The sequence below is a fragment of the Hippocampus guttulatus genome, chromosome 17 (assembly GCF_054856545.1).
Source record: "Hippocampus guttulatus isolate MCC_2025c chromosome 17, RoL_Hgut_1.0, whole genome shotgun sequence".
In the NCBI taxonomy this organism is placed as follows: Eukaryota; Metazoa; Chordata; class Actinopteri; order Syngnathiformes; family Syngnathidae; genus Hippocampus; species Hippocampus guttulatus.
Window position 1 is genome coordinate 4901278 of NC_141277.1, and position 16319 is coordinate 4917596.

The following is a 16319-nucleotide window of genomic DNA, read 5'->3' on the forward strand; positions in this document are numbered from 1 at the left end:
GGGGTGTTCTCAAAGAGTTCACGACACATAATGTAAGGAGCTGCTTTGATTGGCCATAAATGATGTTGGCCATGACTCCCCCCAAAGTGGTGCAGACCTCCTTCTCACAGATCCGCTGGTCTGCGTTCATCTGCGAAAATACAGACGTCAGATCTAACCCGCCTCGGTCTGGAGAGACAACACGTGCCAGTCATGAAAAAAAGAGCCCTCTGACATTTTTCTCATGTTAGAACTTTACTGCCATAAAATAGCAAGTTTAGTCTTCTAATAGTTTTGACTTTATTCTCTTAATTTTATTTATGACTTGATTCTTTTAGCCCCAGCACTTGTTTGTCACAATAATACAACTTCATGATTTTAAGAGTATGACTTTGTGCTGATACATTACAAGCCTGACTTTATTCTTAGAAGATCACTTATGTTTCATAATATTTCAAAAAAAATCTTCAGACTTTGTCATCACAGAGAAAGTGCACCATCATTTTGGGTTGAGGGTAAATCAGAAAAAAATGGCCATGTATAGGAAGGCGTTTTTGGCCGAAAAAAACGACCATTTATAGTAAGCCGTTTTTTGCCGAAATTTTTAGCCGAAAAAAACGTCCATGTATAGCAAGGCTTTTTTGGCTGAAAAAAACGACTATGTATAGTAAGGCGTTTTTAGCCCAAAAAAAACGACCATGTATTGTAAGGTGTTTTTGGCCAAAAATAACGACCATGTATAGAAAGCCGTTTTTCGCTGAAAAAAACGACCATGATTAGTAAGGCGTTTTTAGCCGAAAAAACCATGTATAGTAAGGCGTCTTTGGTCCGAAAAAAACGACATAGTATAGTAAGGCGTTTTTGGCCCGAAAAAAACGACATAGTATAGTAAGGCGTTTTTGGCCTGAAAAAAACGACATAGTATATATAGTAAGGCCTTTTTGGCCCGAAAAAAACGACATAGTATAGTAAGGTGTTTTTGGCCCGAAAAAAAACGACATAGTATAGTAAGGCGTTTTTGAGCGGAAAAAAACGACATAGTATATATAGTAAGGAGTTTTTGAGCCGAAAAAAACGACATAGTATAGTAAGGCGTTTTTTTGCCGAAAAAAACGACCATGTATAGTAAGGCGTTTTTAGCCGAAAAAAACGACCATGTATAGTAAGGCGTTTTTAGCCGAAAAAAAACGACCATGTATAGTAAGGCGTTTTTTGCCGAAAAAAACGACCATGTATAGTAAGGCGTTTTTAGCCGAAAAAAACGACCATGTATAGTAAGGCGTTTTTTGCCGAAAAAAACGACCATGTATAGTAAGGCGTTTTTTGCCGAAAAAAACGACCATGTATAGTAAGGCGTTTTTAGCCCAAAAAAACATATATAGTAAGGCGTTTTTTGCCGAAAAAAAACGACCATGTATAGTAAGGCGTTTTTAGCCGAAAAAAACGACCATGTATATATAGTAAGGCGTTTTTAGCCCAAAAAAAACACCATGTATAGTAAGGCGTTTTTGGCCCGAAAAAAACGACAGTATAGTAAGGCGTTTTTGAGCCGAAAAAATCGACATAGTATATAGTAAGCCGTTTTTGAGCCGAAAAAAACGACATAGTATAGTAAGGCGTTTTTGAGCCGAAAAAAAAGACAGTATATATAGTAAGGCGTTTTTGAGCCGAAAAAAACGACATATAGTAAGGCGTTTTTGGCCCGAATAAAACGACATAGTATATAGTAAGGCGTTTTTGAGCCGAAAAAAACGACATAGTATAGTAAGGTGTTTTTGGCCCGAAAAAAATGACATAGTATAGTAAGGCGTTTTTGAGCCGAAAAAAACGACATAGTATAGTAAGGTGTTTTTGAGCCGAAAAAAACGACATAGTATAGTAAGGCGTTTTTGAGCCGAAAAAAACGACCATGTATAGTAAGGCGTTTTTAGCCGAAAAAAACGACCATGTATAGTAAGGCGTTTTTAGCCGAAAAAAACGACCATGTATAGTAAGGCGTTTTTAGCCGAAAAAAACGACCATATATAGTAAGTCGTTTTTGGCTGAAAAGAACGACCATGGATAATAAGGCATTTTTTCCAGCAAAAAAGGCACCCATGTTTGGTAAGGTATTTTGTGAATTGTTCCTTGGTGAGAGTGTGAGCGCGAAGAGGATCATAAAATGCACGGGCACACTTGTTTTTGAGAACACACAGGAAGGCCTGAGCAGGATTCGAACCCTGCGCCGCTGTACTGGTATGCTGACGCACTAACCATTCGACTACCAGGCCAGGGAAGAACACTTCACATTTTTATGATATAAAATAGTTTTTTAGTCTTTTTTTTTTTCTGTGTAAAGTATTTTTTAAGTATCGTAAGGCGTTTTTCACAATGAAAAACGACTATGTATAGCAAGTTATTTTTAGCCAAACTGTTCCTTGGTGAGAGTGTGAGCGCAAAGAGGATCAGAAAATGTAGGGCACACTTGTTTTTGAGAACACACAGGATGGGCAAACTAAGATTCGAACCCTGCACAGTTGCACTGGTAAGCAGACACACTCACCATTACCTTACCATGCCAGGCATGAGCATTTCACATTGTCCCTCTATATGACAGTTTAAAAAAATAAAAGCTGAGTACTGCGTTTTTCACAGCCAATAAAAGCAACTATGAAAAGTGAATCGTTTGTGAATCTTTCCTTGGGGTGTGTGTGAGTACGAAGAGCATCAGAAAATGGGAGCAACATTGTTTTTGAGAACACAAAGGAAGGGAAGAGCAGGATTCGAATCATGTACCGCTGCACTAGCATGCAGATGCACAAACCATTACCCTACCAGGCCTGTTATGAGCACCTCACTTTGTCCCTCGATATGACAGTTTTTAAAGAATAAACGTGTAGGAGGGCGTTTTTTACAGCCAAAAAAGGGAACCATGTTTCGAAAGGCATTTTGTGAATTGTTCCTTGGGGTGAGTGTGAGCGTGAATAGGATCATAAAATGTATGGCCACACTTGTTTTTGAGAACACAAAACAGTGCTGAGGAGGATTCGAACCCTGCACCGATGCATTGGGACGCAGATGCCCAAACCAGTGGACTATAAGACCAGATATGAACTCGGCACATTGTCTCTATATTAGAAAGTTTAAAAATAAATGTGTAAGTTGAAAAAAACGACCATGTATAGTAAGGCGTTTTTAGCCGAAAAAAACGACCATGTATATTAAGGCGTTTTTAGCCGAAAAAAACGACCAAGTATAGTAAGGCGTTTTTTGCCGAAAAAAACGACCATGTATAGTCAGGCGTTTTTAGCCGAAAAAAACGACCATGTATAGAAAGGCGTTTTTGAGCCGAAAAAAACGACCATGTATAGTAAGGCGTTTTTAGCCGAAAAAAACGACCATGTATAGTAAGGCGTTTTTTGCCGAAAAAAACGACCATGTATAGTCAGGCGTTTTTAGCCGAAAAAAACGACCATGTATAGTAAGGCGTTTTTAGCCGAAAAAAACGACATAGTATAGTAAGGCGTTTTTTGCCGAAAAAAACGACCATGTATAGTAAGGCGTTTTTTGCCGAAAAAACGACCATGTATAGTAAGGCGTTTTTAGCCGAAAAAAAACGACCATGTATAGTAAGGCGTTTTTAGCCCAAAAAAACCCACCATGTATAGTAAGGCATTTTTTGCCGAAAAAAACGACCATGTATAGTCAGGCGTTTTTAGCCGAAAAAAACGACATAGTATAGTAAGGCGTTTTTGAGCCGAAAAAAACGACCATGTATAGTAAGGCGTTTTTAGCCCAAAAAAAACACCATGTATAGTAAGGCGTTTTTTGCCGAAAAAAAAACGCCATGTATAGTAAGCCGTTTTTGAGCCGAAAAAAACGACATAGTATAGTAAGGCGTTTTTGAGCCGAAAAAAACGACCATGTATAGTAAGGCGTTTTTAGCCGAAAAAAAAGAAAATGTATAGTAAGGCGTTTTTTTGCCGAAAAAAACGACCATGTATAGTCAGGCGTTTTTAGCCGAAAAAAACGACCATGTATAGAAAGGCGTTTTTAGCCGAAAAAAACGCCCATGTATAGTAAGGCGTTTTTAGCTGAAAAAAACGACCATGTATAGTAAGGCGTTTTTTGCCGAAAAAAACGACCATGTATAGTAAGGCGTTTTTAGCCGAAAAAAACGACATAGTATAGTAAGGCGTTTTTTGCCGAAAAAAAACGACCATGTATAGTAAGGCGTTTTTAGCCGAAAAAAACGACATAGTATAGTAAGGCGTTTTTTGCCGAAAAAAACGACCATGTATAGTAAGGCGTTTTTTGCCGAAAAAAACGACCATGTATAGTAAGGCGTTTTTTGCCGAAAAAAACGACCATGTATAGTAAGGCGTTTTTAGCCGAAAAAAACGACCATGTATAGTAAGGCGTTTTTAGCCGAAAAAAACGACCATGTATAGTAAGGCGTTTTTAGCCGAAAAAACCCCGCCATGTATAGTAAGGCGTTTTTAGCCCAAAAAAAACATGTATAGTAAGGCGTTTTTTGCCGAAAAAAACCCGGCATGTATAGTAAGGCGTTTTTGAGCCGAAAAAAACGACATAGTATAGTAAGGCGTTTTTGAGCCGAAAAAAACGACATAGTATAGTAAGGCATTTTTGAGCCGAAAAAAACGCCATGTATAGTAAGGCGTTTTTTGCCGAAAAAAAACGGCATGTATAGTAAGGCGTTTTTGAGCCGAAAAAAACGACATAGTATAGTAAGGCGTTTTTGAGCCGAAAAAAACGACATAGTATATACTAAGGCGTTTTTTGGACCGAAAAAAATGACATAGTATAGTAAGGCGTTTTTGGCGGCCCGAAAAAAACGACATAGTATAGTAAGGCGTTTTTTGGCCCGAAAAAAACGGCATAGTATAGTAAGGCGCTTTTGGCCCGAAAAAAAAACGACATAGTATAGTAAGGCGTTTTTGGCCCGGAAAAAACGACATAGTATAGTAAGGCGTTTTTGGTCCGAAAAAAATGACATAGTATAGTAAGGCGTTTTTGGTCCGAAAAAAACGACATAGTATAGTAAGGCGTTTTTGGCCCGAAAAAAACGACATAGTATAGTAAGGCGTTTTTAGCCCGAAAAAAAACAACATAGTATATAGTAAGGCGTTTTTGCCCCGAAAAAAAAGACAGTATAGTAAGGCGTTTTTAGCCCGAAAAAAACGACATAGTATAGTAAGGTTTTGCAACACACCTGATTGAAATGATCTGATCATTTCAATCAGGTGTGTTGCAACGGAGAGACTTGGAAAACATGCGGGGCAGCGGCCCTCCAGGACCTGAGTTTGACACCTATGCTCTACATGGTCGTTTTTTTTCAGCGAAAAATGCCTTACTATACATGGTTGTTTTTTTTCTGCCAAAAACGCCTCACTATACATGGTTGTTTTTTTAGCAAAAAACAGCTTACTTACATGGTCGGTTTTTTCGGCTAAAAATTTTGGCAAAAAACACCATACTATACGTGGTCGTGTTTTGGGGCCAAAAACGCCTTGCTATACATCGTTGTTTTTTTTGTCTAAAAATTTCGGCAAATAACTTTTTTTCTGCCAAAAACGCCTCACTACACATAGTTGTTTCTCTCAGTGAAAACCAGCTTACTATACATGGTTGTTTTTCTCAGTGAAAACCAGCTTACTATACATGGTTGTTTTTTAAGGCGTTTTCAGTCGAAATCTTTTGCCGAAAAAAACGACCATGTATAGTAAGCCGTTTTTCGCTGAAAAAAACGACCATGTATCGTAAGGCGTTTTTGGCTGAAAAAAAAAACGACCATGTATAGTCAGGCGTTTTTAGCCAAAAGAAACGTCCATGTTTCGTAAGCCGTTTTTCGCTGAAAAAAAACGACTAACGACCTTATAGTAAGGTGTTTTTAGCCTCATTGACAGGATTTTTCCTCAGTCATTTCCTTTCAGGGCCACCCACATCCTGCTTTGCATGTTACCTTCAGAATACCTGCACATTGAAACGTGTTGCGTTATTCGTCTATGCAGGGAGATGCAAATGAACTGGAGGACAGGTGTGTGCTTGTGGAGGTATGGGGCACAGTCCAAGACAAAGCAAGGGAATGGTGTTGCGCGCACCCACACGCACACACTGCTTGAATGGCTGCGCCCGCGGGGCAGGAGTGGGGTTACTTTACATACTGCACTTACAGCTGCCTTTACCACTGGGGTATAAAATGGATTTGAATGAGAAAGAGGGGGAACAGAGGAGGCCGGGGGGAGGGTGAAGAGGGGGTGGGGGTTCCCTTTGTGTAACAGGAGGTCTACTGCTGCTCTGGCATGGCTATGGAGATGGAGGGAGCGAGGTCACTCTCTCTGCCCCCCCCCCACCACCCCCCTTTTACTATAGGCTGGCTACTGTGACACAACCCCTTGCACACCACACCGCTCCCTCCAGCCGGGGTCTACCTCCCTATTAGCATAGCAGCTGCCTGATGCAAGCTTGCAGGGTGGGTACTGGCCAGGTTGCTGTGTGCATATGTGTGTGAGGGGGAGTTGGGCGGAGGGGGACTGGATGGTGGTGGGGGAGGGGGGGTGTCCAGTCAATGGCAGTCCGTCTGGTTGGTGAATAGCAACTAAAGCAGGCCCCTACCAGTGAGACAATGGAGCTACCAGGGAGGTGGGGACGGGGTCGGGGTGCACCGGGAGGGGAGATGGGGTTCTGGGAGGGGAGGGGGGGGGTAAGAATTGAGGCCGTGAATGGAGCGCCTTGTCACCGACGCCGTGGAGAGAAGCACAGAATGAAGTGCGAGAATGAAAGAGGAGTTCAAAAAGGAGCGAAGGGGCGAGGGAGAGACCATCCTGACCACCTGTCTCTCCCGCTTTATGTTTTTACTCCCAGTCTTACATCCGAGCAGACTGTGGCAGGGATGCTGGTAGTTGGGTGGGGGAACCACAGACATGTTTTTGTTAGTGCAGAGAAAGTGCACCATCAGCAAGTTCATTACGATGCAGTGGGCATCATCGTTTGTGTGATAAATAGAACCGCTGAGGATTAGTGGACTAAATCAGTGGTCCCCATCTACCGGTCCACGGACCGGTACCAGGCACGGTCCATTTGGGAGCGGGTCGCACTCATTTTGTCGTGGGCCATATTTTAGTTTCCCTTGGAGGGCCGTTATGACTGAAACCATATAAAGAAGTCAAGAATTACTGTTGATTCAACTCTTATTTAAGTTACTTTCATGAGGCATTTGGTCACAAGAAAATGCTTACAATATCCTTCTCATTAATTACTGATGAGAATTTTTTTTTAGTGAGCATCATGGAAGTTGACAGGTTTGATTTGCTTTTCCGGGCCACATAAAATGATGTGACGGGCCGGATTTGGCCCCCGGGCCTTGAGTTTGACTTCTGTGCTTCGCTTGCTTCACCCAAATTTTGCTATGGTACAGACTTATCGTAAAATGAGTTACATTTTTAAATTTACTTATTTAAATTAAGTTGAACTATTATAACAACGTCCCCCTAAAAAATCTTGATCCTTGGTGTGACATCCAGTACATGTTATGAAAAGATCTCTGAACTTTTTCAAAATGTGAAGAAATGTGCATTAGGCCCCATTTAAATCAAAACAACGCATGATTATCTTGGTGGAAGCACAATTGTCGGTGCAGCTCTCATTCGATTGCGCAGGGTCACCGAATGACCCCGATGATGTGTAACTGAAGCGATGAGAAAGATTTCATTCGAGTTCCTCCTTGCGGCTTTCCACTACACTCTCGCACGACTTCGCCAACCGCACACTTGCGCTTTTGTGCTAACCGTCAGTGACTTTGAGGAAGTGGCATGGGGGATCACGCAATCAAAGCAGGGACTGAGCTTGACAAAGTTGAACGGGCGCCGTTAGAAAATGAGGAATTGAGTGTTCATTTGCATGTTACACTTATCATGTGAGATGCTTTGAGCGCGGCGATGAATATTTTATGAGGGGGGGGGGCCCGACGATGACGCTGGAGATTATCACACACTTGTTTGCAGCTGCTGCGGCAGCATCCATCTCACCAGTGGCGGGACGCCAGGGCCAGCGCGGAATTGGATTCGTTTATTCCCTGTAATCTATTGTCTGGTGGGGGTCAGCGGGTTTTTTTTTTTCGTCCAATCAGATTTCAGCCTTTATATGTTGCCATGTCAATCTAATCTGCCCAGGGGCCTTCAGAATCAGTCGTGCTCACCGATGTACTTTAAACTCTATCATCAATGGGGCTGTTTATTTAACCAGTCGGGTTTCAAATTTGGCTCACAGGATCAGCGTCAGCATTTTTCATCCTCTGACTGATTGATTAGCACAAGCCAGCAACTTGCAAAACACGTTTAAATATTCACATATCTGGTGACGCTGATGTATTTTATTTAGGATGAAGTGTTTTTTTGTGTACCACTGACAATTCTGTGTACGATTGACGATCGTCGCATAAGTAGTGGTGGTATGAAAAAAAGCCCACCGCTTACAGTAACTTCATTTTAGTACAAGAACTTTGCGGCGCTGAGCTCACCCCTGTTGATCTCTTGATCTACTTTCAGCTGCTTCTTCTCTCCCGAGATGCTTCACGTTGTCTGTCTGGCTCACGCAGGATGCACAAGAAGAAGCCATTAATGGGGGGGGGCTAGAGGAACTAGCAGCCAGCAGCAGCAAGCAGCAGCCGTGGGAGGCCAGCCAGCCAAGTTGCTATGTGGACAATGAGATCCCAGCTCAACAAAAACATCCTGCACAAGTGAGAGGGAGAGAGAGAGAGAGAGAGAGACAACAGCGGGCTGCAATGTCAAAATAAAACAACGTTCCTGCATTTGTGTACCTGTAGCGCAGCAAGAGGCATGACAGTCGCATGTTTGAGGTTCAACTGCAGGTCAAGCCGCTTAAGAATAGCTCAGGATGTCCTGCACTGTCCCTGTAACACTTTTTTTTTTTAGCCATTCCACGTCCTCTGGGGGCGGGCTGCTCCTGAAATTCAAATGATTATTGAGAGTGGAGCACAGTTCAAATCCAAGCTCAGGCTTTCACGTTTTGATTTTTTTTTCTTCTTCTTGCCGCGTTTCCTCCCACCTTGCACAAACTTGCATGTTCGAGTCGATGGATGACTCAAAATTGTCCTCAGGTGTAAATGTGAGGGTGAATGGTATATGTGTGGCGGGCCGGATCAAACGCTGACTGTAAACTGCTTTACTGTAAACAATATCAAACAGAAAGCCGTCAGGCTCCAGATGTAACTTTTTTTTTTTTTTTAAACCGTCAGTCAACGCCTGCGCATGTTTTACACCACTAACGGGTTCAACGTCTAGACGGGTGCTTTGTCATGTTGTCTTTTTTTTCCCCACGGCTCCCCCACACATCACAGAATTTGTCATACTGAGCTTTCATTGGGAAAAGCGATGAAAATGCTTCACTTCACACCCCTCACGCCCACGTTATACCTTCAGGTCTAAAACGCATGCCGTTTTAGTGTGACAAAATCAGGAAGTATTTGCGATAGCTGTTCAGTCAAGGTTGCAAGTGTAAGCTAACAACATCGGCTGACGAAAAGCCACACAACCAAGAGCATGAACAAGGCATATAAGGCAATAGATTCGGAGAAGCGAGTTCGTATGAATATTCGTGACCCATGACCTTATTGAAGAGAATTGTTTGATCCTGTCAACTCCGAGAATGATTCTTGGCAAATGCGTCGTCTCTCGTGCTAGCTTAAAAGCGACAAGCTTTTAGCATTCAAATAAGGGATGGCATTCACATCTCCGTCGTATCAACGTGGGGGAGTGAACATGCGCTCAAAGTACAACAAAATGAAAAGGAAGTTTGCAAAATTGGGCTTCTAGCCACCACTCAGTGAAAAATCACGTCACTCTGGCCACTCCACTGAAAGAAATCTATGGCTACGCTTCTGCTCCAAATAAATTATCTCATAAACGAGAAGCAAGTAATAATCCTTCAATGACTGGAAGGCTTAGTTCAGAACAGAACTTTGACAGAGCGCACAAGGGGACATATATGTGCGGGTAACATAAAACCATCCCTCCCAAAGCACAGGCAAGGGAGGGGAAACCTACCCAAAATGCATCAGGCCCTTTTATGCTAGCAGTGAAAGGATGAAGCCAGATGAATGACAAAAGGGAGAGAATGGCGATCTGGGCTGGTCCTGCTTGGTTGGAAGACAAGGAGGGAGACGGACGAAAGGAGTGTTTGTGTGTGTGTAGGGGAGGTTGCTTTCTGTGGGAAAAGCGGACTACTTTTGTACATTCATGACAATAGAAAAAAAATGCATACACGGAAAGTTTGGGGTTTAATGTTTTCTTTACTGGCTTGTACACAAACGTACAAAAATAATACAGCACTCCTCTCCACGTGACATCACGTCATCATCACAGTGTTACAAACATTCAAAATAAAATTCAGGAAAAAAAAAGGGTCAATCAGCCTCGTCCTCTTGCTGTAACACAACTTGCTCACCCGCCCCTCCTCCCCAAAAGAAACTCAGCACTTTTTTTTTTCTTCACAAAAAAAGAACAACACACTCCTCTCATGTACACCACTCCGGCGGCTGGCTCATTACGTCATAAATGTTATGACTCTGATAAGCCTGACAACCACACAATCGTGCAATTTTTAATCACGTTACAATGATCTTACCATCAAATGTATTATTCCCCTTTCAGAAAAAAAAACAGGAAGACAGCACTTCAGAAAAGAAAGTGCCCCAAGTTTTATCATCATCAGATCCGATACACGCACGTGCGCGCGCGCACACACACACACACACACACACACACACACACACACACACACACACACACACACACACACACACACACACACACACTCAATCGCATATCTTTGCTGGAAAAGCAAGTTTCCGCAAAGTAACATGCACGTTTATCACCTGGAGCATATATTTATACAATAGTATTTTGCTGTTCAATATTTTTTTTCTGTTCAGAAAAAAAAAACCTTAAATGTCGGCACATAAAAAGCCAACCTCAACAGCAGTCATCAGTGCAATATTGAAACAAACAAAAACAAAAGAAACATCAAGTTTAAGACAAGCGATGCATATTTCATGTGTTGCCTGATACCAATCCAATCGCTTTAGTTTACTGTATTTTGTGTGTGCGTGTGTCTTTTTTTTGGGGGGGGGCCTCATGAGAAGCATACACTTTCAAAGAACACACACTCTTCCCATGAAGCTGCTGTGTGAAGCCTTTGAAAAAGAAAAGAAAAATTATGATAAATTACAAGCAGCATTGATTCAAATGTTAGGGTGCCATGACTTTTTTTTTTTAAATGCAGCAGGCAACTTTCAGGATTTTCTTTGTAAGTCCCTCAATTGCCACATGTTGCGATTTTGTGTGTGTGTTTGTTCAAAAAGTCAGTAGTAGTAACTCTTCCATCCAAAGCCAAGAGGCGCTCAAGGCTCCGTGTATTTGTGCAATTCAAACTCCCTGCATTTAGAAGCCATTCCACTTGTTGCCTTGACTGAAAAAAACCCCCACCCCCCACAGACCCCACAAAAAGGAGGGATTGCAGAAAGGCACACTGATGCTTAGCTTGTCTGAACTGGTTTGGTTGTAGTGTGAAACAAACTGTCCCAAATGAGGGTGCAAGATCGTTTTTGGGGAGTGGAGGGGTGGGGCAAAAAAAACCACAACATACTGGCATAAGCACAACATGAGAATACTTTAAAAGTCGAGGTAGCTGGCAAAAAGGCAACCAATCCTGATGGGAGGAATGGGACAGGAGGGGTGGGGGGCACACACAGAGGGGATACCTCCACATGGGCCAGTTTCCGAACCGCTTGATCCTCACTAGGGTCGCGGGGGGTGCTGGAGCCTATCCCAGCCGCCTTCGGGCAGTAGGCGGGGGACACCCTGAATCAGTTGCCAGCCAATCGCAGGGCACACAGAGGCGAACAACCATCCACGCCCACACTCACACCTAGGGACAATTTAGAGCGTCCAATCAGCCTGCCATGCATGTGTTTTGGAATGTGGGAGGAAACCGGAGCACCCGGAGAAAACCCACGCAGGCCCGGGGAGAACATGCAAACTCCACACAGGGAGGCCGGAGCTGGAATCGAACCCGGTACCGCTGCACTGTGAAGCCGACGTGCTAACCACTGGACTACCGGGCCGCCTCATGGGACAGTTATTTATTTTTATTTTATTTTTTTTAAAAACTGAAGCAGCTTGAGTCATCCTCTAACAATTAACGATCATTTTCTCTTTTTTCCCCCCGATCAAAATGTACCTTCATAAATATAACAAAACAAAAAAAAAAACAGCCTGCTTTCACAGTGAGGATGTTAATAGAATACTGAAATGAGTTGATGAAGTGATTCCAATTTCTCATTTTATTTTGTTTTAAAACAAAGCAGCTGTTTTTTTTTGTTTTCCTTTAAAGAAACAGCACAGTGACCGTTGGCAGACTGGCTTGAAAAGGTTGGACGCCAGCGTGGATGATGGCGAGTTGAATGTTTTGTGTCTCTCTTCAAACAATGACAGAAACAAAGTAAAGCTATCGTGTGCAGTACTTCAGAAACACAATGAAGCCATTTGTTGTTACAGCATGACGGTTAAACAACAACAACATAAAAAGCATGATGCCGCTCTTTGAGTTCAAAACAATACATCTGCCTTCTCTTGCTTTGTGTTCTCTTCCCTTTCAAATATTCCAGCATCAAGTGCCCTCATTCACTTTAAATAAGTTAAAATGGCTGTTTTAGTGGACAACGATGAGCATCATTGAAGATGGGAGGGGTGGGGGCGGGGTAAAAACAATGAGGGGAATGCACCATCTACAGTAGACACATTCAAGAAGAAAGCTTTTAGGACAGGGGTGGGCAACCTACGGCTTGCGGACCCTTTAGCAGCCAGCCAAGAGCATTTGAAGAGTATCTCATAATAATCATGACATTTGCATGACGCCAGGAGGACTGATAGGACAAGTGCCCCCCCCCCCCCCCCCTGCTTTAGTACCAAGAAACTAAGTGTATGATGTTATTGAAAGATTCCAATGCAGCCCAATTGATGTTTGGCACGTGAACGAGACAATGGAATCGAGAGTTTTGTTGCCATTGCATTTTTTTTTTACCTGACACACAGCAGAGAGAGGGGAGGAAGAAGGGAGGCAGGCTGGGAGTGAGCGATCACCGGGCCCCAGAGGAGTACTTGGCCTTGGTGATGAGGTATAGCACAATGTCCTGGTGGCCCCCGAAAGCGGCGATGTGCAGTGCGCTCCAGCCCTCCCTGTTGGCGAGCCGGATGTCCGCGCCGAACTTGACCAGCAGCTTGACCAGCTCCAGGTTGCCGTCGATGACGGACTGATGCAGCGCTGTCTGGCCCTCGGGTCCGAACGAGTTGACGTTGAACTCGCAGTTTGTCATGTTCTGCAGCAGCGAGTGCAGCTCCTTGGTGTTTCCCCTCTTCACCGCCTCCTGGAAGACCCTCTGCGGGGCCGAACATGTGGACACGTCCGCCTGGCTCATGGCTGCGTTGGAGGACAAGGGAAGGGGGAGGGAGGGCGCCCGGTAATCCCGTCTAGAAAGGCACTCGCGCTTGGCCACACTTGTTTGTATATCCCCCAAAAAATGAGTGAAAACACACAGATCCTCAAGGTAGATGATCCCGTTTGCTGCGCGGAGTGGCGGTCCGTAGTTTCCTAGCAGCGGCGGATGATGTTCTTTTGGGACACCTCGGACCTCTCTCCCTCTTTGGTTCCCCCCACGTCCACGTCCGACGTTGATACAAGAGTCTGCCTGTAAACGCGGGACACACAGACGCGCACAAAGTCCAACCTAGATCAGAAAGGGGACCGCATTCCACCACATCCAAACGCGTGCGCAAGGCTTTTACGCACCGAAACTTTGGATTCGGAATGAATTTTACGGGCTTACCTGTGGGACGGACTGTTCTTGGACGCCGAAAATAAGAGGAAAAAAACTAAACTAAAACAAACAAACAAAAAAAAAAAGATAGAAAATCCACCAGCGTGCTGTTTGCTCGGCTGCGTCCTCAATGCGCTCTGGCCGGCTGGTGGCTGCGCTCTGGAGGAATATTTTACGCGTCCTTTATTTGCATGACAATACAAAGGAGGAGGGGGTGTGGGTGGGAGAAACAAATGTGGAGGAATGGGTGGAAACCCGGCGAGGTTATAGGCTGATGCCAGCTCTCCAAGTGGCGAGGCGGGCGGGAGAGGCGTGGTCTTCCCTGTCTGAGACCCCCATGACCCAAAACGCTGTCATGTTAAACGATCTATCTATCTATGAGCCTGTCATTTTTTTGTTTTATCGTTTTACGGAAGTTATAAGTGCTGTAAAACATTCTAATGTATGTAACTAATCGATATGGGAATATCTACTGTACATCTATCTCGCAATAAAGAACTCGTCGCTATGATTTCTTTTCAAGGACCCCAATGTCAGTAATACTGAGAAAATCATCATACGGTGACGGTCTAATAAATATTAATGAAAACATATAACCGGGTAAATGCGTATAAAAATATGAATCGAATCGGAATTAGAGTGCGAATATGCGGGCATTTCCCCCATGACAAATGACGCGTTTAGTGTTGTTGTATTCCGGAAACTTTTCCATTTTGTACAAATTAAAAGTTACAAGCAAACGTCGAATTTCTTAACTTTTGAATCACTTGTTTACACTATAAAGTTAAAGGTCGTTAAATGTTCGAGGGAGTATGTTCCAATGCACACAAAACCGCGTGTGATGAGGGGGGGGGGGGGGGGGAAGCAAATGGCACCACAAATGTCCCGCAAACGCAACCCGGAAGTCTGTCCCCTCATTTAGAACAACTGTCGCGCAGGAGATTAGAGTCGGCTTCTTAAATCATAAACTGCGGATATATTGCAGTTGTTTTGAAACGACTAGACTGTGTGGGACTTGACATAACAAAAGGGACCGCTCTACTTCCTCTTTTTTTTTTGCGAGTGAAAAGAGGTGACGCTGTGCGGGGATTGACACGCCGCTCGGCCACCCCCACCACCGTGGGAACCGAAGCCTGCGTGTGTGTGTGTGCGTGCGTGCGTGACTGACACCTCGCGTAAGAGGTGGTGAGAGAATATTGCTGAAGTGTAACAAACGTATGGATGGAGGAAATGAGTGCAAACCGCACAAAGGTGTATGTGGGCCGTTTACTCCGTTGTGTGTTCTTTCCCACACTCTCAACTGTACATTTGGTGCACATTTGCGGCTGCAGGTTTCAACCTAATTTGCCTGCTTTCAAAATAAAAAAAGAGCCTGCAAAATATACAGATATAGAATTGAATTACTTTAGCATGATCTATCTCTGTCTATATATGGGCGGCACCACGGTGGGGCAACTTATTAGCATGTCAGCCTCACAGTCCAGAGGTGCAGGGCTGCGGAGGTTTTCTGCGGGTACTCCGGTTTCCTCCCACATTCCAAAAACATGCACGGCAGAGTAATTGGGCACTCTAAATTATCCCGAGGTGTGATTGTGAGCACGAATGGTTGTTGGTCGATGTGTGCCCTGCGATTGGCAGGTAACCGGTTCAGGGTGTCCCCCGCCTACTGCCCGAAGACAACTGGGATAGGCTCCAGCACGCCCTGTGACCCCCTTTGTGAGGATCAAGCAGAGAGAGAGAAGGTGGGGGGAAGGGAGAAAAATTGGGTACAAGTCCATTTCGAGTCTGTTTGTGTCGATTCATCCAAAAGAACAATTGTAAGGTTCCAGTTCATCCCAAAGGGTATTCAGATGTGATGAAAGTCAGTAAGGTATTTATCCAAGAATGCCTTTAAGGCATGGCCAATGTGCTCAAAGTAACGTAAAAAATTGCGGAGGTATCAAACCTGAATGTGATTCAGCAATGCATTTTCATGGGCGCGTCTGCAGGTGTCGGTGAGCTTCTTTATTGTTTGTTCCCACAGCTGCAAACGTTCAAACACAAAGCTCTGACTCACTCCAATCAATGTGGTGAGAATTTGACTCTGATCTTTTTAGGTCGTATTCAGAAACAGATGTGTATTCCTTTTTGCCGCCGTCACTGACCTGCAAGAGTGCACACGTATTGTACTTCAAAAGTGGAACGCAGCTCATGATTTTTTTTGTGTGTGTGTGTCAATGAGATTTGGATCTACATGTGTTTTGCTCATGTTTATGTGTGTGTTTTTCAGCCTCTCTCTTTGACTTGGTGAATGGAGGAGAACTTGCGGAAAATCTGGAACATCTGTCCACCATCAGAACTTGGCTTCAGTGCGTGTGGACACTTGGAAAACATTTGCGCAGACCGCAGCAGCAAAATGTTTCAGCGTTTCTTCCGTTTAATTCTTCGTAATAATTCTCTGGGAAGC

At 43.8% G+C, this 16319-nt stretch overlaps 1 protein-coding gene across 2 annotated transcripts; it reads right to left on the reverse strand.

Moving 5' to 3' along the window:
• On the reverse strand, positions 1–15543 carry nrarpa (NOTCH regulated ankyrin repeat protein a). 2 transcript variants are annotated; one of them, XR_015103408.1, is made up of 4 exons: positions 13883–15543; positions 13081–13744; positions 8498–8943; positions 1–130 (listed from the first exon to the last, which is right to left on the reverse strand). XR_015103408.1 is itself a non-coding variant. In XM_086134242.1 (2 exons), exon 2 carries the CDS (start codon positions 13472–13474, stop codon positions 13136–13138), a length of 339 nt encoding a protein of 112 aa, XP_085990368.1. In that variant the 5' UTR covers positions 13475–13744; positions 13883–15538; the 3' UTR covers positions 10269–13135. The 2 variants fall into 2 exon arrangements, 1 of the variants encoding a protein (XP_085990368.1); XM_086134242.1 differs by lacking the exons at positions 1–130; positions 8498–8943 and having other exon boundaries at positions 10269–13744; positions 13883–15538.
• Positions 15544–16319: the final 776 nt, after the last annotated feature.